The sequence below is a fragment of the Neolamprologus multifasciatus genome, chromosome 12 (assembly GCF_963576455.1).
Source record: "Neolamprologus multifasciatus chromosome 12, fNeoMul1.2, whole genome shotgun sequence".
Lineage (NCBI taxonomy): Eukaryota > Metazoa > Chordata > Actinopteri > Cichliformes > Cichlidae > Neolamprologus > Neolamprologus multifasciatus.
The window spans coordinates 36,400,826-36,423,269 of record NC_140450.1 but is presented as its reverse complement, the minus strand read 5'-3'; the positions used below and the strand labels follow the sequence as shown (position 1 = coordinate 36,423,269).

General features: G+C 41.9%; 2 protein-coding genes across 2 annotated transcripts in view; one reads left to right on the top strand and one right to left on the bottom strand.

Annotated features, from left to right (window-relative positions):
• apba1a (amyloid beta (A4) precursor protein-binding, family A, member 1a) overlaps positions 1-15,065 on the top strand; it is a 43,927-nt gene extending 28,862 nt beyond the window's left edge. The window contains exons 7-13 of the mRNA XM_085180115.1: positions 3,100-3,186; positions 3,587-3,772; positions 3,845-4,024; positions 4,245-4,457; positions 5,929-6,048; positions 6,152-6,292; positions 8,683-15,065. Of these exons, the coding sequence (XP_085036241.1) occupies positions 3,100-3,186; positions 3,587-3,772; positions 3,845-4,024; positions 4,245-4,457; positions 5,929-6,048; positions 6,152-6,292; positions 8,683-8,754 (999 nt within the window). The 3' untranslated portion in view covers positions 8,755-15,065. The remainder of the gene's footprint in view (positions 1-3,099; positions 3,187-3,586; positions 3,773-3,844; positions 4,025-4,244; positions 4,458-5,928; positions 6,049-6,151; positions 6,293-8,682) is intronic.
• fxn (frataxin) lies at positions 13,290-22,303 on the bottom strand. Its single transcript, XM_085180117.1, has 6 exons — positions 22,105-22,303; positions 21,945-22,025; positions 20,720-20,811; positions 20,512-20,632; positions 18,714-18,811; positions 13,290-14,028 (listed from the first exon to the last, which is right to left on the bottom strand). The coding sequence occupies exons 1-6, from the start codon at positions 22,210-22,212 to the stop codon at positions 13,890-13,892; spliced, it is 639 nt and encodes a 212-aa protein (XP_085036243.1). The 5' UTR covers positions 22,213-22,303; the 3' UTR covers positions 13,290-13,889.
• Between the last annotated feature and the right edge of the window lie 141 nt (positions 22,304-22,444).

Sequence of the window (22,444 nt, the reverse complement as noted above, 5' to 3'; positions counted from 1 at the left end):
TCTTCAGAGTTCAGGACGTTCTGTGTCTCGCAAAGAAGTGTTTAGCTTTATTTCTTCAAGTCCACTTTCTATTTCTTACTGTCTGTTAATGGATTCATTGTTCTTTTAGAAGTGCTTTTTTTCTTTTTATTGTTCATTAAAATAGCAAATAATAAATGAACTTAGACATTAAGTAGGTGAGTAAAGGTAGCAAAGAAGGCGAGACTTGGTGGTGGAAGGAGGAAGTACTGGAAAGTATTTAGAGGACGAGGCTGACAAAGATGAATAGTCAGGAGTAGTTAGAGTCTAGAATAAAGACAAAGGAGGTAAAAGCACTAGAAAAGACTTATCATGAGCTGAATGTGAGACTAGACGGTGTGGAGGGCAACATGAAGCATCAACATCAGTTTAATTTAAGTTGATGATGCTGGTTAGATTCACTCACTCAAAAATGACTGGTGTCAGTCGGCTTGACAGAAAGATTTAGGTCCAGATGAGGTGCAGCAGGAGGATTAAGGATTAAGTGTAGTAACTCCAGCAAACAACAGTTCATCATCCACAAATAGAAAAAACTCCATGAGCACATCAACCAGGAGGGCACAAAAACCCAAAACAACATTCAGCAGCACACTGTGCGCCGTGACCTGCAAACTGCAGGTACTGTTAGTGTGAAAGCCTCTGGACTCTCTGCTGCTTTAGGATGACCTGCAGTAATTGATGGAACCGTGAATTCTGCCTGTTAACAGAATGAAAATGTCCAGCCAAGAGTTTGTGAGCTCAGGTGGAGCAACGATGAACCAAAATACACCAAGAAGAAGAGATGCTTTGGTCTGACTTTAAACAGACTTTTCATTTTCAGAAACCAAATAAAGATGCAAAGAAGACCGGGCCAATCTTTGCGTGATACAAAAGCTGCAAATGCTTGATTGCAGTTCTTGCTGCTGTGGGTGGAACAGTTATTAGATTTAAGGGAAAATGACTTTTCCACATCGGACCAGACCTGGATTACTTCATGATCTTAAAGGAAACATCATTTAAAAACTGCATTTATTTTGTTTATCACTGGTTAAAATTAACGTTTTATTGATAAACTGAAACATAAATAAAAACAAATAATATTCAAAAACCAAAATATCATGAAGGGGCAAATATTTTTGGCAGCACAGTATATACCCTCGTTTTGTCTTAGATGGGACAAAATAACTCATGTGATTAGTTGTAGTTTGTGGAGTTTAATTATACTGCAGGATGAGCGCAGGTTTATTTATTAATTTAATGTAATAAAATCAGAGGTTACAGTGAGATTTGGCAGGAACCTAATTTGTGGCGTGAAACTAAAACGATGAATAAATATTAATGATTGCTCAGGTTTGTCATGGTTCAGGGTGCTTTTGAAGCGTTTTGAGTTCCTTGTGTTTCTGTTGTGTTGTGGTCTATTATTCTTATTATTATGGTATCCTGAGTTTATTCTATGTTAACCTTTGTACATTTAGGCTGTCTTTGCCCTCCGTGTGTCACTGTTTATTTGTGTGAGTTCTTGTGCTTTTTATTCCTTCATGTTATCCATGTTTCCCCCGTCATGTCTGTGCTCTCCCTCGTGTTCCCTCGCGTTCCCTCGTGTTCCCTCGTGTTCCCTCGTGTTCCCTCTCGTCTGCCTCTCCTCCACTCCTGCATCATGTTTCCTTCTTTATTGTGAAGGTCCCGTGTTTTCATGTTCACTCTGTTCAGTCTGGCTTCCCCTGTCTTGTTATGATTATTCGTGTCAGCTGTGTTCCCCGTGTGCTCCCTCGTTATCTTTCTGTGTATTTATGCAGTGTTGGGAAGGTTACTTTTAAAATGTATTCCATTACAGATTACAGATTACATGCCCCAAAATGTATTCTGTAACGTATTCCGTTACGTTACTCAATGAGAGTAACGTATTCTGAATACTTTGGATTACTTAATATATTATCATGCTGTTTACAACTACATGAATGTACTATTGCTGTGATTTATTACTGTTACTGAAGGTCCGCGGCTCCGAACCGTAGTAAAGGGACCTCTGGCTAATACGGTGGGTTCTGTGTCGGCTCGTAGCTGAAAACTAGCTTTACTTTGTTGTCTGGGTCAACTTTGCTAGCAGAGACAGAGAGAGGCGTTGAAAGGCTGCTCCAACAGAACTTATTGTTTCAGAGGAAAACACGAACACGGTGTACAGTCGAGTCTTAATAGCTTACTTACAGCTGGGCTCGTCAGGCTCTCTTCTTGGCTGCAGTGGTTATTATTATATTTACATGCTTCCAGCTCCCGTTTCTGCTCGATGACAGCTCGTACTTTTCCTTTTTCTCCCTCCCTCGCTCACAGACACATAACGTGTATGACAGTCCATTCTCCCTGCAGCACGGACTACACTGCCCATGATGCTACATTCTTTAGAGCTATACCTGTAGCATTCTGCCTGTTAGCTTAGCACAACAACAACAAAAAGGCCTCTCTCACCCAGGAAACACGCAGAGAGAGAGCGTCACCCTGTAACCATGGCAACCGTAACGCCGCCTGGAACAACAGAACGTAGCTGTCAAACAAAACCCAAACAGTCCTGACCCGCCACAATATGAAACAGGGAAGTACCGCCGTGTAATCCATTTATTTCAACAAAGTAACTGTATTCTAAATACCACCTTTTTAAACGGTAACTGTAACGGAATACAGTTACTCATATTTTGTATTTTAAATACGTAACGGCGGTACATGTATTCCGTCACTCCCCAACACTGTATTCATGTCAGCGTCTCCCTCAGTCACGTGTTGCTCCGTGTCCCTCGTGGCTCCGTGTTTCCTGGACCGTATTATTATTATTAGAATTTTCCCGGTTTAGTTTTGTATTGGTTTGCATTCAGCAATAAAGCTGTGTTACTTTGAGTTCACGTTTTCATCTGTGAGTCAGTGTTTGGGTCCTGCCTGCACACAGCTGGTTTGTGTCCAGTTCAAACCCAGAACTTAAGGCAGTGCACTTCTCTGCTTTTACTGACCTTCAGCTGTTTGGTCATGTTTGCCTAATCGCGTGTGCTGAACTGGTTTTGAGACATGTCACTGTGTCTAATACTGCTCTCTGGCTGTGTTTGTGTATATGTGTAGGAACCTGAGGGTGAGCCTCAGCCTCTCACAGAGGTGGATCTTTTCATCTCTACCCAGAGAATAAAAGTGCTCAACGCTGACTCTCAGGTACGCATTCACACTGCAGGCACACGTTTCCCTTTCATCTATGTTACCGTTTGTGTAGTGTTGTGTTAACATCTGTGTTAACATCGGATTAATGGTCCGTATGTTAGATCATAATGTTCTCTGAACAGATGAATCAAAGATGTGGTTGTTTTGCATCAGTTGACATGTTTGGCGCCTCATATTACTGTGATGCGTAACAGTGGACGAAGCAGGAAGCTCATGTATATCGTTTATCTATCGTTTTTATATTGTTTGCAAACGTGACCTCACTTTCCTACACCCACTGTTTATGGGGTTTAAATGCAATTAATTGCTAACACATATTGTTAGATACAACAAATGCAGAAAATGTGCGTCTTGTACACATGAGGAGGGCTGTAAATGTTTCTGTGCCTTTAAGGAAACTATGATGGACCACCCTTTGCGGACTATCTCCTACATCGCTGACATCGGCAGCATAGTGGTTCTGATGGCGCGGCGCAGGATGCCTCGCACTGATTCTGAGGAGAACGTGGAAACCTCGGAGCCAAGTCAAGACAGCAAGCGCCAGTATAAGATGATCTGCCATGTGTTTGAGTCTGAGGACGTGAGTCCAACAACACACTTCTGTCTTTGAAAACTTTTTTCCGATATCTTCTAACTCTGCCGTGTCCTCTAGGCCCAGCTAATCGCCCAGTCGATTGGACAGGCCTTTAGCGTGGCCTATCAAGAATTCTTACGGGCCAATGGCATTAACCCCGAGGACCTCAGCCAAAAGGAATACAGTGACCTGCTGAACACTCAGGACATGTACAATGATGACCTCGTGCACTTCTCCAAATCTGAGAACTGCAAAAACGTGAGAGGGCTGCACGTGTTTAAACATTTCTGGTTTACAGTATTTTTATTCTGCTTTCCATCCACAGGTCTGCATAATCACGTCTGCACTGCTGAATATGTAGCAGAGATTAGAATGACAAATTAATGAGGCATCCTTTTTTCATGATAGTTCAGACAAATGAATTCCAATGAAATGTGATTTAAAATTGTTTTTGTTTCTCTGCCTGCTGTGACCTCAGGTGTTTGTAGAGAAAGCTAAGGGGGAGATTCTGGGCGTGGTCATCGTGGAGAGTGGATGGGGCTCCATCCTACCTACAGTCATTATTGCCAACATGATGCATGCTGGGCCAGCTGAGAGGTCTGGCAGACTGAACATAGGAGACCAGATCATGTCGATCAATGGAACCAGTTTGGTGGGACTGCCACTGTCCACCTGCCAAAGCATCATAAAGGTATGTATGGTGTGTGCACCCATTGGTGGAGGCTCATTTCCAGCTCTCCAATCTCATTGGGCTTCATGCTCAGCACTCTGTGCACCATTCAGTCTCTCCATCTCCACACTTCTTCCACTCATGTGTAATTGAGACACAACAACCCCTCCCCTACCTGAGCGTGTTCTCCACCCACTCCTTGCTAAGAATCATTGCCTCAAACACAGAGGTGTTATTTCCCATCTCCCTGCACTGAATTTGGCTGCAAATAAGCTGAAGGTCACCAAATGATAAGACCAGCAGGACCACATCATTTGCAAAGAAAAGTAAGATCCTGAAGCCACAGAACCAGAAATCTCCTCATTCTTGGCTGCTCTCTATTATATTCTCCATTAAGATTATGAACAGAATTGGCGACAAAATACAACCTTTATTAATTATTTCTTTACTACATAATTCCATATATCTTGCTTCAAATACTTGATGCCTTCAGTTTGTATCTACAATGTAGAAAGTAGTAAAAATAAAGAGAAAACATTAAAATTTATTTTATATATATGTATATATATATATTTATTATTATTATTTTTTACCCATTTATTTATTTATTTATAAATATATGTGTGTGTATATGTGTATATATATATATATATATATATATATATATATATATATATATATATATATATATACACACATATACACACATATATATATATATGTGTGTATATATATATATATATACACACACACACACACACACACATATATATATATATATATATGTATATGTATGTGTATATATATATATATACACATATACATATATATATATATATATATGTGTGTGTGTGTGTGTGTGTGTATATATATATATATATATATACACACACACACACACACACATATATATATATATATATATATGTGTGTGTATATATATATATATATATATATATATATATATATATTTATATATATATATATACACACATATATATTAATATATATATATATATATATATATATATATATATATATATATACATATATATATTAATATACATATATATTAGTGTGTGTATATGTAAAACTACCAGTGCAGGACTCTGCGTTGTGTGATCGAACACAAGTGTTCAATTTGTGGCTTGGACCGCACCATTTACACACTGGGGTATAAACCACTCTGAGTCTGCTGCTGGGCCTTGCAAAGCAAACACAGTAAACACTGAGCCAAGATGGTGCCCGGACAAATGAGAAGCTTGAACTACGGTGTCCTGTATGGGACAAATGCTCGAAATCTCTGCCTTTTTCCCATTATTTAAGCTGCCCTGCAGTGACCACTGCATAGGAGAGAGCGCTTGCTACCACATATATATATGTGTGTGTGTGTGTGTGTGTGTGTATTATGTATAATATGTATACACATATTATTTGCTGCTGAATTTAATTCATCCCAGTACTTGCTCTTTCCTGCTTCTCTTTCCTGCAGGGTCTGAAGAACCAGTCTCATATCAAGCTGAATATTGTGAGATGTCCCCCAGTGACCACTGTACTCATCAGACGGCCAGACCTGCGCTACCAGCTGGGTTTCAGTGTCCAGAATGGCATAGTGAGTAGTGTCTGCTCTGTTACATGATAACTGCAATTTTATTACATTTCTTGAGTGATTTTTATTTGTTATTGTTAAAGAAAAAGTGACATCTCTTCAACAGATTTGCAGCCTAATGCGTGGGGGCATTGCCGAACGGGGCGGGGTCAGAGTTGGTCACCGCATCATCGAGATCAACAGCCAGAGTGTGGTGGCCACGCCCCATGAAAAAATTGTCCACATCCTGTCCAGTGCTGTGGGGGAGGTAAGACATTGCATCACATTATACATAACAAGGAAATCAGGATCTTTCGATGCACAACAATTAAAAGTGAAACACTGCAGTCTGTTGTGCCTAAGGCCTTTCTGGGTGGTGCATGTGTGGGTTTCCTCTGGTAAATGGACTGATTCTTCATAGGGGGTCACATGATTGTTGGGTTTTTCTCTGTTATTTTAGTGTCTACCTTACAATATATAGAATATACAATATATATACAATTCTTTAAGTCCTTTCAGCTGCTAGGTGGGTGCCTCCATGCATCAGACTGGATTGCCCAGCACCTCCCAAAGATGCTTGATTGGGGTCAAATGTGGGGAATTTGGAAGCCAGTGAACACCTCAGACTCACTGTTGTGCTCATTCCTGAACCAGTTTTGCTTTGTCTCAGGGCGCATTGTCCTGTTGAAAGAGGGCACAGGCATGAGGGAATACCATTGAAGGGTATTCCCTTTCCATGATATACAGTGGCTTGCAAAAGTATTCGTCCCCCTTGAACTTTTCCACATTTTGTCACATTACAGCCACAAACATGAATCAATTTTATTGGACTTCCAGGTGAAAGACCAACACAAAGTGGTGAACACGTGAGAAGTGGAACGAAAATCAGACATGATTCCAAACATTTTTTACAAATAAATAACTGCAAAGTGGGGTGTGTGTAAGTATTCAGCCCCCTTTGGTCTGAGTGCAGTCAGTTGCACATAGACGTTACCTGATGAGTGCTAATGACTAAACAGAGTGCACCTGTGTGTAATCTAATGTCAGTACAAATACAGCTGCTCTGTGACGCCTCAGAGGTTGTCTAAGAGAATATTGGGAGCAACAACACCATGAAGTCCAAAGAACACAGCAGACAGGTCAGGGATAAAGTTACTGAGAAATTTAAAGCAGGCTTAGGCTACAAAAAGATTTCCCAAGCCTCGAACATCCCACGGAGCTCTGTTCAAGCCATCATTCAGAAATGGAAGGCGTATGGCACAACTGTAAACCTACCAAGACAAGGCCGTCCACCTAAACAGACCTGGCATCTTTCCCGTTTCTTTACACCTGTATCCACTGGATCCACTGCAGATTGGTTGGATGGTGCACACTTTTCAATGACAGCTGCTGCTGCTGGGGATCGAGCTGGTCTGACTCGCCTCTGGGTCTTAGGAGTGACAAGACTTTTGCTCAGTTCTTCCAGGAAAAGCAGACGTCGGGACAATATGCTGGCATTCCAGTGTTGGTTGATTTCAGTCCACGGGGCATAGGCATTGTGAGCAGACACATCCAAAATGTTGTAGAAAATTACCAAGGGCCAACAAGCTCTGTTGCGCTGGCTGCTGTATGTTGCTGTGACTCCTTTGGAGCGAGTTGTAGTCTTTGTCTTGAGAGATCCTCTGTCTCTGAAACACCTTCTTCATCACTATCCCAGTTCAAAAGCAGCAATTTACTTGCATAAAAGTGTGCAGGTCATTTTGACCTGCAACATCATCTTTGTATACAAACACTGCAAAGACATTCCAGGACACATCAAATGACCCCAGATAAGGAAAAGTCATAAACTGTCATGAAGAAAAAGAAAGGATGACCAGTACTTTGGTCAACACAAAAACTGGAATGGGTCAAATTGACCCTTAACATTCCAGCCCTAACCCTAACCTTATCCGTAACCTTAACAAGCACTTTAATGACTTCAAATAGTGTTTTCCAAAGTGATTTAAGTAAAATGAATGAACATGTGTAGATTCCAAATGGTTCTCATGTTTCCTCGTTTTTCCGATCTCGTCATTTAGGGATGTGTTGGGTGGCTGGAAGCATAATATGTTGACGATTTGTCACCTAGCGTAAAATATTACGCTTTTGGAGTGAGAACATGTTGCAGGATTCAGGATTCCAACACTGGCGGCAGCTCCTTAGTTTTAATATTACTCTTAGTAAACTTTTAACATATTTTGAGAATGTAGCTGTGTAAACTTCAAATATCTGCTCGGTTTATCAAGACATCACATATTTGCCAAAGTCCTGCAACGTTTTCGGAGACGTTGTTACCCACCAGCTCGATAGCTGACCAGGAGGTCAAGGGTCACTAGAGCAAAAGCAGCAAACGTCCAGCACATCGTTTTCAAACCCCCCGCGGTCTTTGGTTACTCAGGTTAAACATGATATATAAGTCACTTAGATGTCAGGATGTAGCCCCTTTTATTACTTCTGCACGGTTCTTGTGTTGACTATTCTTGACAATCGTTTCAGGGCTTCAGGCTTCTCTGATTCTTGGGCACCCTTTCCTACCCGAATTTCCTTAGATATACCATTATACCATTAGATATGTAATGATATAAATAAAAATATAAATATATACATGATGATTACTTTGTTCTGTTCTGTCTGCCTTAGATTCATATGAAGACCATGCCTGCTGCTATGTATCGCCTGCTGACCGCCCAGGAGCAGCCTGTTTACATTTAACCCACGAACTGACCTCACAACTCCCTCAACCCAGCCCAGACCTCATCCTGTATAGCTGATGAATTGTAGTGAGTTGTTAAGATTGTTCTGTTGCTCAGACTCATCTAGCTGCAACACAAAAACCAATATTATTCATGTGTATGTAGGCTTTTATGATTACAATTAAAAGATGTTCACACCTGATACATTTTCAGTACCTAGTAGTGCCCCAGAGTCTGCAGAGTTTATGGTTTACTGTTGATATTTTGAAACACAATATATAATAACGTGTGTTGGCGCTTAGTTCATGAAACTAAATCAGTTTCCTCACTGTTAAATTAGAGGAATGATGTTTGTTTGCACAGTAAAAATCTTATTTCCAATCTTACACATGAAGCACATCCAGACACAGTTGTGGGCAAAAGTTTACATACTTTCGTGACATTGTGGGTCACTAGATGCTTTTGGTGGGCATCAACAAACCTCTGGTGTGATTCCAGCTGAATATTGGATCACTCTTCTTGCCACAATTAGTCAAGTTCATTTAAATTGGTTGCTTTCCTGGCATGGACCCATGCTAGGCCCAAACATGCTGAGGGAAGCTATTCCAGAAGTAGATGAAACATTACATGATGTCGTCTGTCTTGATGCTCAATCATCCAGGTAAAGAAATCCCAAAAAGTCGGCCGTAGAGTTTCCAGTGGGAGAAACGTTTCATCATCATCAGCTGACTGTAGGTTTAAACCTCATAAACAGGACATTTGCACAATGACTGACACCAGCAGCACTGAATGAACACTGGGCTGGAGGTCAGCTTATGATCATTAGTCTGCAAATTGCCATGACGTTAATCAACGGATGATCTGATATCCTCGTGTTGGTGTTGTTCCCAGATCATCATGAAAATGTTGTTCCAGGTTCAACATTGCAAGTGACCAATCACATTATTGTGACGTTATTCTTTTGCGCACCAACCCATTCGTGCATTTATGAAATTCCAATGTTGCAAGGACAATATCAATTCTGCTTAGCGTTTATTAAAGGGTTAGGGTCAGGGTCCGTTGATCGGCGGACAAAGGCGGTTTCTCGCAGCTTAAGTACAGTTTTTTGTTTTACACCGGTTTTTCCCGAAGTCGCAAAAGTATGACATCACAACATTCTGATTGGTCACTTGCAATGTTGATCCTGGAACAACCTTTAGTATGATGATCTGGGAACAACACCAACACGAGGATATCAGATCGTGCTTAATCAACAACCATTGATCAGTGGCCATGAGTACCATTCACAGAGATGGGGAATGTCCACCATCACAGCATTGTGAGAGGGTGTGTAAATCTACAGTCCTTTGTGCTTTAGTGAGTTCCTTTAAATTTGTGAGTATTGATCAATCTGAATACTATTATTCTAATCTATAATCTATAATCAGCATAAGTTATTAAACATCATGTATAGAGAGTGAGAGAGCCTGCATGTACGTATACGAGAAAATCCAAAACAAATTCAAACTTTTTCACCTCATTCTTATTTTTTTAAAGTTTAAAGCACATGATGCCTGTATGTAAACTTCTGAACATAACTGCATCTGACACTAGAACCCCGATTTTCACCACAGGGCACTGCCGATGTTACATTTCTACACCAAACCCGTGTATGAAAAAAATCCTTGTTTATGTAGAATTAAATTACGTAGGTTTCACTTTGTGGGCTCAGTCGTGTTTCTACTCTCAGCTCAGAATCAGTGTTTTCAGCAGATTATTCTTGTTTATTACCAGAATTTAATGGTAAATTAACTCATTCTTATATAGCACTTTTCTACTTTATCCCAGCACTCACAGCGCTTTATACAACCTCATTCATCCATTTTTACGAGCACTTCCTTCTGGGGTTGTGCTTTCGATCTAACAATCGCACACATTCATACTCCGATTCCCCGGAGAGTATCTTGCCCAACGATATTTGGCAAACAGCCGGGGATTGAACCGTGAACATTTGAATTAGTAGATGACCTGCACCACGTCCTGAGCTACAGCAGCCCGAAATGATCCGTCATCACATTTTAAAACGAGGTAAATTTAACCTCAGAGGAACAACATGACATGTTACAGCATCATTATTCACTTAATATAAATTCAGCCCAAATGCAGAAGCATGTGTGAAAAATTAACTACTGTTTCCTGTAGGAATTAAGTGGGTAAATACACCTATTTATCCTGCATGAGCATAATCAGTGATTATTGATTATCAGTCGATTTGATCACCTCTAGAAAAGGAAAAGTTTTAGCAGTTTGTGGATCTGGACTCGCTTATCTGGTATCTTCACTGCCATGGAGAAAAGATATCAGCAGTTACCTGAAAAGCAATTATTGCCCATAAGGCTCATAAGGGGATTTCCAAACAGTTTCAAATCCGTCATTCCACAGTGACAAAGACACAAGTGGAAAACATTCATGGCAGTTTCCTGTCGTCTCGTCTCAGCAAATTCATTCCAGCTCTTGCAAAACTCAGAGCTGCACTCGACTCCACATGCCTCAGTTAGCCATGTTAAATGTTCCACATAATACAGTAAGAAAAACATGGAACAAATATGGCATCTTTGCATTTGTTTCTGAGAAAAAGAGCCTAAAAAGATATACCAGCATGGCTTAGCTTTGCAAACTGAACTAACTCGTTGGCTTCTTGTGCAGCAACAAGACCTGGGCACCTTGCAATCATTGAGTGAACTCCTCGGTGTACCAAAGTATTCTAGAGTAAAACGTGAAAAAGCAAAGAGTGAAGGTGTTGCAATGGCCCAGTCCCACCTCAAGCTGTGTGAAGGACAACGAGACACCTGAGTGACTGATGACGTCACACACAAAAGATTACTAACGTTTTTGGTTGTTTAGGCAAAGCTCTAGACTAACCTTTTTGCCACGGTTGCAAGGCACACAGCACAAACGTTAGGCGCACCCAAATCTTTCAACCGCATCGCTTAACACCACAGTTTTACATGTGCACTTTTTGGGGGGGGCATTGCTGTCTATACAGACAACACTGATTTGTAAATGATTAACAATCTTGTCAACACAAAGTTACTGAAGAAGTGCTCGTGTTTAAAGAGCGTTGACGCTCTTTGGCAATATTGTCGACAATGTTAAACGTAATCATCACATCGACTCCCCTGACGACCTGTTTGCTGCTGAAAGGCAGCGGGGGGAGGGGACACTTGGGCAGTTATCGCAGCATATATGTTTCTGGATACACTGCTGCTTTTTCAGCATCCAGGGGTTGATGGCTCAGTGTCAGAGCTGGCTATTTTAGACAGATCAGGCCTTAACTTAACAAATAAGTTATCAATAGTTCTCTTCATCTTTCCTCATTACCCACAGCTACATCCACTTCTGTCGGGCCCAGGCTGCTCACTGGGGCTGGGCATCATCACTGATTTCTATAATCCATTTGATTCGATTCAGTTTTGCCTCAAATAGTCGGAAATATTATAATTCTGATGATTTATCAGCACTGATACTGTGAGACGTCATCAGAGGTGTGAACATCACAGCAGAGGCTTTTGTGTCAAAGTAACTGAGGATAAAACAGAAAACGAAGGAGATTTCCTGGTCTGGCTTTTTATAGCAGATAACCTTAAAAATATTCTGCAATTTTGCATCATTTTAAAAAGTATAAATTTCTTCAGTGTTGAACAGCAGAAATGAGGCTTTCTTGTCCGAGGACATTTAAAGAAAAAAGAAAAAGACAGCGCTGTAAACAAGGGTAGACTGGTGGGTGATAAACAGAGATTTGAGACGGGAAACTGTTCCTGAAGTACAGAGAGAGCTGTGCATGAAGTGTGATTTTATCGTGCTGGAAGCAAAACAGCAAAAGTCAGAGAATTAATGACGACATTTATCAAATGTGAAACGCAGTTTGCTGCTTCTTTTGCTGCTGGTTCAGTGAATTTTGGTTGGAGAGAAATAAAACCTGCAGCTCAGAATCGAGCACAAAAAGACGTAAACACAGAGCGGACCCGACGCATCAGAGTCGGCGAGCTGTCGGCTTTCAGCCCAACGGCGTGTCCGTGTACAGGCCGTTGGGCTGAAAGCCGAGAAAGAGAACGCAGATTCTGATGCGTCCACGCTGTGTTTACGTCTTTGTGTGGAGTCGGTTACCTGCTCTCATTTACTGTTTGGTGGTTGTTGAAATAGTTTTGAGAGCTTTAACCTGAGTTTTTTCTTACGGTGTTATGTGGAACGATGTGTGTCAGCTGATGACCACACGGAGACTCAGAGTTGCGGACACACTCCAGAGCGCTGCTTAGGTCGTTCTACAAGCTCGAGTAGACTTAACTTTTTACACATTGCTTCTGCATTTTGATTTTTGTTGAATAAATCAATTTAAATTAATATGAGGTTATGTTTCTTTATAGTGATGAAAGTCAAGCTTTTTCCATAAGATGCATTTATGCAAATACATTGTATAAATAACTATGAGTTGCATCTGCATTCAGATAACATCTGTGGGCAGATGTGACCTTATGTCTTACCCTGTTACTCTTGAATACAGAAAGAAAAACACAGTTTCTGTTTCATTTTGGCTTTTATATCAAACAGTCAGCAATGTGCAAACATGTCTGTATAACGTAACCCACAAATGTGACGCCTGTGGCTGTATGTGAATGTACAAGCAGCAGCAGGATGTACGACTGTCTGTTTTTGGTTTGAGGGGACTCTGCATCGCCTAAAGAATGTACACTATACTTTGCTTGTACAAAAACAATAAAGCTCAAATATTCTACTATTCAAAACATAAATATGAATAAAGAATTCTTGCCTCTGCCACTTTGTGATGAGTGAAATAAACAACACTTCTTGCAGCCTCTCTATACACCTGATTGATCACCATCCCAATCACAATGTTCCCATTAGATATCTATTAAGATTGACCTGTTCCCAACAAGCTCCACCATGTTTGTCTTTAAAATGAACTAAATAACTCCAATATTTCTTCACAACTGGTGGAAAAGCTCAATGTGATGCCGTCATTCAGCTGAGAGAACGAAGAGTGCAACAGAAACAGCATTTCATACATAACTTCATTAGTTACTTTGACAGATAGTGTGTATGCTGCACAGAAACTCAGATGTGAGTCTGTGAATACTCGAAGCATTTAACAGGCTTTTAGGAACAGGGCAGGTCACACAGGTCAATGTTCTTATCAAAGATGATGGAAAACTCCTGAGAAAGCAGCTGGTGAAGGCTGATGCCATCATGAGTATAGACCCAGCGTTCACCTGTCCAGCCGTAGCGCTTGGGTCCGCTGTAAGCACAAGAGAAGACAGGGAGAGGGAAGTAACATCACTCTATACTGACTTATAACAGATTCTTATTAAACCAACAGAGAAATATAAATAAAAGTTCCCGTCTCGTCCCCGAGGGCGGTCTGTCCTTCAAGCTCTCCCAGAGGCCTGGCAGTTTGAGGGTGTAAAGGAATTTATTTTATTTATGTATTAATCACATTATTTTATTGTATGATGCGTTGGTGCCACTGGATTTGAACATGTCTCACACTCATACAGTAAGACAGATGGTTAGCTAGCGCTGTCCGCTCGTCTGCAGGCTTTATTTACATGGAAAACTTCCACAACAAACTGGCGAACAGGATGGTCCGTGTGGTCGCTGAACAATGGTTTGATGGACGGGCTGATCACCCCTGAGGGAAACGGTACCTTTGTCCTACCAGCTGTTGAAGCAAAGGAAATGGAGGAGTCACGGCGCCGTGTGTTTCAGCCACCACAGAGACCATCGACTGTAAGGGGACTCCTGCAGATGGGTGAGTTGTAGCTAACTTTATACAGTCATGGAGAGTTTTTGTCTGGCTGAGGGGGGACACTGGCTGACTCTGGAGGAAAACCTGGCGGTTTGAGGCCCCAGGCTTGTGTTGGTACGGTCCATCACAAGGACAGTGGCTGGAGCGCGCTGTTGGGGAGAAGCCGGCCCAGACCTGTGTTCGGTCCAAGTACGTCACAGGGACAGTGGTTCGGGTACACTGTCGGAGTCCAGCGTACTACAGTGTGCAGAGTGTTCGTGCCTTGGTCCGTAGAAGGCAAGGAGCCTCATGGGGGACGCCTCGTGTAGTAATGGGAACTGATCCAGTAGAGCGGCAGGTCTCAAACCAGGCAGCCAGAGACGAAACTCAAGCGTGACTGTGTGGTAAGAACTGAGTAAATGTGTGGTGTGTAAGACTGCAGAGGATGGCTGTGTGAGTTGGGGAGAAAGAAATGTTGAACAAGTGAGTTAATAGGTTGATGTGTGCGTGTAAGAACAGTGAAAAGGAAATAAAGCAAGGAAAACAAAGAGAGGAGTGTAGAAATGTGTGTAAAAGTTGTTTCCAACTAGAGGGAGTAGGTGGTACTGCAGGACACGCACACGCACGCACGCACGCACGCACGCACGCACACGCACGCACACGCACGCACGCGCACGCACGCACGCACGCACGCACACGCACACACACGCACGCACGCACACGCACGCACGCACGCGCACACACACGCACGCACGCACGCACACGCACGCTAAAATTAGGGTTTTGTGTTTAATGATCAAATGTCTCAGTGTGTCACTTGCAGGTGAAGAGCAGACCCGGATCAATTTTCCACGTGCCGCAGTCGGAGGAAAATTATAGGTTAACATGATTAGAAACACTCAAGCCAAGTTTTGGCTGAATTGTTTTACAGCTTAACTTCCACGTGTTTGTCACCCTGAGAACACAAACTCCAAGAATCTCTCCCTGAAGACTAGAGATGCAGTTTCAGACCAACGATGGATCTCGAGAGCTCACAGCAGCATCCTGAGCAGTGAAGAAAAGGTCCAGCAGCAGCAGCTGTGCAAGACAGCGACAGCAAGGAGAAAAATGCATCATCATGACTGGATGGATGGATGTGCATTTCCAACGAGCTGCACCTTCACTGTGTGTGAATGGACTTTGGAAAGACTGCCTGAGTTGGACATTTGCCACTTTTGGAGCAAAATGGCAAAATGAGACCGTGGAAAACAGGACAAAGATGAAAGACAACTGACTCTCACTGGACTGCTGCAAGGGGGAGAGATGAGATGAGACCACAGGGGAGGAGCAGGGGACAACATGGAGGAAGCCGTTTAGTGTGGGAATGAAATTTGGGTTTAGGAAACTGGGAAGAAAAACGACTGCCTTGCGTAGAGAATTGAAAAGTGTCTGGAGCACCGCAAAGAGGAGAGGTACACAAAAATGACACAAACAGAAAAATGCATTAACTAACACAAACACACATGACATGAAGCTCATGAAGACCAAACAGTATTTTAAGCGTTTCTGTTACCATCATCTTGTCCGGTTCACTTAGTAGGTTAAGCAGTGATACACAGACGAGTGAAGTAGTGTTATGTTTGGGAAGGATGATTGAATCAGCGGTGAACAGAATGCTGCAGGGGGGGGGGGGGGGGGGGGGGGGGTCAGATGAGTGGGGACTAACAGATTATTGAGTTTCTTGTTTCTGATGTGTGAGGGAGGTTTTATCGTGACACACGTCAGGGTGCATGGGAAGAAACTCATTATCTAATTGTTGTTGTGTGAGGTGTGTGACTGGTGGATGAAAGTTTTGGGGATTTACTGATGCATTTTCCTTTGGTACCACTGTGAACCTGCCAGTTTTGATCTATCATTCTAAGACAGTACGCTTAGAGTCCTAAAACTAGGCCTTCATATTTTTATGTTTAACAGTGCACTGAGATTTTTGTTTGGCAATTTTCTCTTTTTCAAGCAGGCTGCAAGATCGGAATCGAAAGCGCTACACAACATGTTGAACAATCGCAAGTGAGCTTCTCCAAAATTAAAATGGGCTCGGGAGAAAGCCACTTATTTGGGACAATCAGAAAACAAGTCCCTGTCAAAAAGGATTCAGCGAGGTAATCCAGTCTAAATGACGTCATTGCTGGCAGTAGAAACTTATTGCGTCACGAGAGGTTCTACTGTCAGCAAATAAAAAATGGGGACTGACTGGACACCAGTATGCAAGATTGCACCTCCACCTGACAAAAGGGTGGATGTATGTATGTTTCTTTTTACAGGAGCAGAAAGGTGACAGCAGCAGGTTGCATGGGCTTTGAGCCGTGCTGACTTAACCTTTTAATGCCACTTTCTGTGCCTTTGTGAATTTACCAGCAGTGTGTTATTCATGACCTTGTATTGTTTACAGTGCAGAGGTCACTGTGAGAAAGTGTGCATACAGACGCGCTGCGCTAACGTCTACATCACTTTTTCACAGCAGAGGGTTGATCATCTTTGTGTGTTTTGATTAAAGAATGTTAGCTACCGCTCACCGCTCGTCTTAAATAAATGATTAGCGGTAATAAAAGCTGAGGGAGGTCAACAGTGATCACTGACTGTTTTAGGAGCTTTTTGAGATTAAATAGAAGAAAATACAAAACATTAAACATGTTAACAACACAAAAGCATATTAAACGCAGACTACTTTAGGCCCGGAAGTAGGATTCGTCACATCATCACTTAACGACCGGATTGAGGATGGATTGGATGCCTTCACACTCATCTGTGTAGATGATCTGGTGTACTGTAGACTTTACAATAGGCAATTTTCAAATGACACTGTTGACTAAATGTACATTGTCCCATATTTTGTATAAGTTACACCAGTAAACAAACTGGATGATTTACTGTTTGAATACATTTTTGTAAATTAATCTCTCACATTTTTAATGGGTATTTGTCATTGATGGCTGTGGTGGGTACAGTGGTTGTAAATACGTCCTATTTAATTGCAGTAGTAGAGATGTCAGAGATTAATGTGAGTTTATTGTTATCTGGCAGTGACGACGCTAGTGTTAGAAAATCAGTGCTGTTCAGTTTAGTGTAAAGTACTACCAACACTATTCAGTGCTAATCTTTTAACACTTAAAACTAGGGCTGCGCTATATGACCGAACTCTCATATCCCGATATAAGACATCCATCGTCGCGACAACGATATTTATCACAAAAATGTAACATTTTCTGTAAATTCTGTGAATCTCAGGCAGCTGAACTTGCGTGAAGTGTTTCCAGCTGGGCGTCATGTAGCTGGAGTCGAGTGCTACATAAGTTGAAACCGTAAACACTCTGCATGCTATTTCACGTGATTCAGTTTATTTTGAAAATCTCAACCGGCTCTAAAGCTTTATTGTGAAAGGTCCATGTGGAAAATAAACAAGCGGGCAGCGTCGTTGTTGCTAACGACAACGCGTAAAAACAGTCCTTTGTCCGTCTGTAGTGTGGATTTTTAAATATAAGAGAAAGGGACAACTTTAAGAAACTCCACAGTGACCATCAATGATGAAAAAAATTTGCCGTGAACAGTTTATTTTGTGACACCACGAAACAACAGACGTTTTTACATTTTCACAGTGGTGACTTTGCTGTGTAGAGGAGGAGAGGTTGGCACTATTGGCTGATGTGCAGAGAGCTACGACTAACAGGTGGGACTTTTGCTTATAGGTGGCGTGATTATGCAAGAGGCAGGGGCAGGGTTATTTAAGGTCAAAGGTAATTCTGTTCAGCTGCAGCTGATGAGACGGCCAAACGGTTTCTACTGTGCTTAATGTCGTTACCTGTTGAGTTTGTGTGAAATGTCGAGAAAACCAGACATCGCAAAGGAAATAAATGACACATGAATATGGAGAACTTTGACTAACAAACAATTAGCAACCAGAGCGTCAAAATACAGGATTTAATTGCTACAATAATGAAATATTTTCATGTCTGTGTTAATCAATCAAGCGATTTATCACTTAAATCAAAGCTGACCAGATTGGTTATGTTGGGAACACATAAGTCACTTATTGGCATCTTAATTTAGAATGATAAAAAACAAAACTCAGCTTAGTGCAAAGTGTTGACAGAGTATTAAGTAAACTGAACATTGTTGGGTTCCTCATATTACCATGAAGTGATGCAAAGCCTGAGTCTTACCTGGTAGGAGAAGAAAGCCAGATCTGTTTGTTTGGTGCCTGTTTGTTGATCACATAAGTGCCGTGGTCTCCACCCACCTTCACTGTCAGAACGCCGCTCTGTTAAACAAGAAACAGAAGAAAACGGCTCTACTTTCATCCATTAACAACGCAATTTTGACCAAACATCTATATGGAATATAACTCATCTTAATTTATTTAACATGTATGTAAAGTTTATCACAATAAACGTAAATTGTTTCAATCCCTTCCTGTTTGATTTTGGTGACTATGACTGAAAAGCTGTTTTTGCCCTTAAAATGACTGAAGCGATGTACCCGATGTGCTGTCAACGCCTGGTCTTAGACAGAGATACAGCTGTGTATCATCTGCATAACAGTAATGAGAAATTTGGTGTTTTTTGAGAAATGAAGCCTGATGGGAGCGTGTGAAGGGAGAATAAAACTCCACCAGCGAGTGTAGCAGGATAATACTTGTGACCCAGCATCAGAGCATGTTCTGCTCTCTCAGAGGCAAACCTTACAGCAGGGCCTTGATGCCAACGCACGTCTTCAAATGGTTTAACAGGATTGTGTGATCAGCTGTGTCAAACGCTGCACTCAGGTCTAGAAGGATTAAAGCAGCTGAAAGCATCGAGCACCTTCAGCAGAGCCGACTGTGTTGGGGAGGCTCTGAAAACAGACTGAAATGTATCCAGAATACTGCGTAGAACTGACGGGTCCAAACCAGGACCAGCAGCTTGTTTCAGACGCTGCTACTAACAAAGGATGTTAGAAATGTGATGACGACCGTCTTCTCTGAGAAACGGTGTAGGTAACACATTCACAGGGCAAGTGTCATGTGCATTATTATATCAGTAAGATGGGATAATGAGAGTGTTTGAAGTGGGTGAGAAAGGAGGAACACGTAGGTGGTTCTGAAGGCTCTGGGATGGGAGCAGAACACGTTCTCTGATATGATTCATTTTTCCAGTGAAGAACCTGACAGGTGTGTGCGGCGGCCTCATGGCTGTAATGGTGGGATGCAGGACAGAGTTGATTGGAGGATAGGACTTTAGGATTACCAGACTTCTTTGTAATAAAAACGATTTACTCGTTCTGCCTGATCGTTATTCAGACGATCTGTAAACTTGCTGAGACACGGAGCTGAGCTTTCTTCCATTTTCATTCTGCTTTCCTTTCTTTCTGTTTGACAGCACGAGAGACTTTATTTAACCAAGGCGGAGTTTCTAATGATGCAGTCTGTGCAGTGTTGGTACAAGCTGAACTAAAGCATGCAAGCAGCTCATCACGGTTACAGCGACACGGAGAACGTTCATTCAAAGGTGGTTCAAGGAGATTTCAGACGTCGTAGGGTGCAAGAAAGAGGTGTGGGTTTGTTTAGGAGATGAGTGAGGAGATGATGATTACATGGACACATCAATCACCTCGACTCTGATCACTGGAAGCCCAGATGACAAGATGGGGTTTCTTAACCTTTTTCACCTCAGGGCCCGACCTTCCCACTACAAAGTGGCCCCGGGGCCTCATTCAGATATTAACACTGTACTGAATAAGTTGATGTTGCTTTTGGTTTGATTTCTATTTAATAACTAAATCAAATCTACTTCATTTTAACAGCTAAAACCTTTCAAATAAATATGGTACAATACAATAATGGTTTGTGGCAGCCTCAGTGTAATCGTATGTTCATCATTCAGTTTCTGTGAATAAGCATTTAGATCATTCTGCCATCATTTATTACAGCTGCCATTAAAGTCACTTCACAGTTAGAAACCTTTACAACATCCACAGACTTACAGAGAAGACAACATCATAGTCGGCCCCAGTGAAAGCTTCATCTGTGAGGTCTTCAAAGTAATCAGCCAGAGCCTCCAACGTCTCATCGGCCAGCTTCTCATACGCTGCTGCAGACAGTTCACTTTAGAGACACAAAGTTATAAATTAGTTCAAGTAGTCAAAGCTTAAGCAATGCTTAAGGAGAAAACAAAAACAAAATATTGGTTACCTTACATGCGCGAGGGTGACTTTTTTCTGACTCTGTGAATTCAGGTAGATGGTTTTGCTCCACCTGCTGCCATTAATTCTGCTCCCGAACCACTGAAACAGAAAACACCAACAAACTTGTTTAATTACTCTTCTCCTTTATGCTCAGCTGGTTTCTCACATTTATGCACCTTATAGAGTGACTTTGAAATTTATAGTTTGTATATTTTCCCATTTGAAGACATGAAATCACTCGATGTGAGACATTTGTGACACGTACATTTATCCTTAATAAAGTGTTGAATTTGGAGGTGTGAGGCACTCCCTGATTCTGGACTGAGACATAAGCTAATTCTAACTGTGAGCCTCTCTATTAGACTTTGTTTGCTTCTTCAAAGCTTCTGTGGGCCCTTCTATGAGCATCAGGTCTTTCCATAGGTTTTCCAGTTGGATTCGGGTCAGGTGATTGGCTGAGCCTGTGGCAGAGTTCAACTTCAGTGTCATCTTTCCAGACTATATTCTCCCAGTATTTCACAGGCTTGTTCAAAACAGATGCAATACACTCATGTAAGAGGATGTTTATTGTATTACAACATTACTCATTTAAGCTGAATTTTCCATTAATATGGTTTATAGCAGGGGTGTCCAAACTCCGGCCCGCGGTCCATTTTTAATTGGCCCGCAAGTGATTTTATAAATAGAACAGAATATGGCTGCACTTCAACTTTTGCCTGAGTGTGTTGCACTTCTTAGTTTTAACACCAGGGGGAGCTGCTGTTGATCAAAGCAGTTGCTCCACCAAAAAGGACAATCACAGAAGAAATTTACTCCAAGTTACTAAACAGGTCAGAACCAAAGAAAGGTAGAAAAGTGAGTGCAGAAAACTTCAGACACGGTGGGAGAGTGAATGTTTCTTCAAAGAAGTCAAGGGGACGTGTGTCTGTTTGAGCTGCACTGAGACTGTGGCAGTTATGAAAGAGTATAAATGTACGACGTCATTATGAAACCAAACATCAGGCCTGCGCATCCGACACTGGTGCTGAGCCAGAGCAGCTCTCCTGTGGGGTCAGCAACAGCATTTATGTCGTGCTCAAAGGTCCAGGAAAAGGCTCCAATAGCCGCGACACCATCAAACAGTCAATATCTGTAATAATATTAAACTATAAAAGTAATAATATCTGAACAACTCCTCAGTCAGGACGGAGAGCCGTTTAAACTAATCACCACCGAGTCAAAGCTGAACTTACGCTGTGTGAAGGCCGGCAGGGGGGATGCAGCGTGTGGGTAATGACCGGACGAAGCCCCGGGAGGTGAGATAATCTCCAAAACTACAGTGGACATAAAGGACACTGTGAGTGAGGCTCGTATCTGCCATTAGCATCATGTCATGCTGGACTCAGCTCGTACCTGGTTCGCCAGATGCTTCTTCCTCTGCTGTGTCAGCATGTTGAGCTGTGCGCTCGCGAGCTGACACACGCGTGAGTAAATCCCCGGTGTCTTACAGAGCAGACGCATGGTTCACTGACGGTCCCGGTAAACACTCCCGGTGTGATGACAGCCAACGCTGCTTCTTCCTCGTCTGCTTCTTTCCTTCTTTTTCGTCATTTGTTGGCGGTTGGCAAACAGCAGAATGGTGCATTACCGCCCCCTGCTGGTGTGGAGTTTGTCTTAAACTAAATATGGCCGGATAATACTCGAGTTCTTAAAAATAAATCAACCAAGTCCATCTCCACTTTCATATCACCGA

Coding starts and splice junctions, on each gene's coding strand:
- fxn (XM_085180117.1), bottom strand. CDS start 22,212: ATGCGTCTGCTCTGTAAGACACCGGGGATTTACTCACGCGTGTGTCAG. Junction 18,812..20,511: donor ACTATGATGTTGTCTTCTCT/GTAAGTCTGTGG, acceptor CTTGTTTAACAG/AGCGGCGTTCTGACAGTGAA. Junction 14,029..18,713: donor TGGCTTTCTTCTCCTACCAG/GTAAGACTCAGG, acceptor TTGTGCTTACAG/CGGACCCAAGCGCTACGGCT.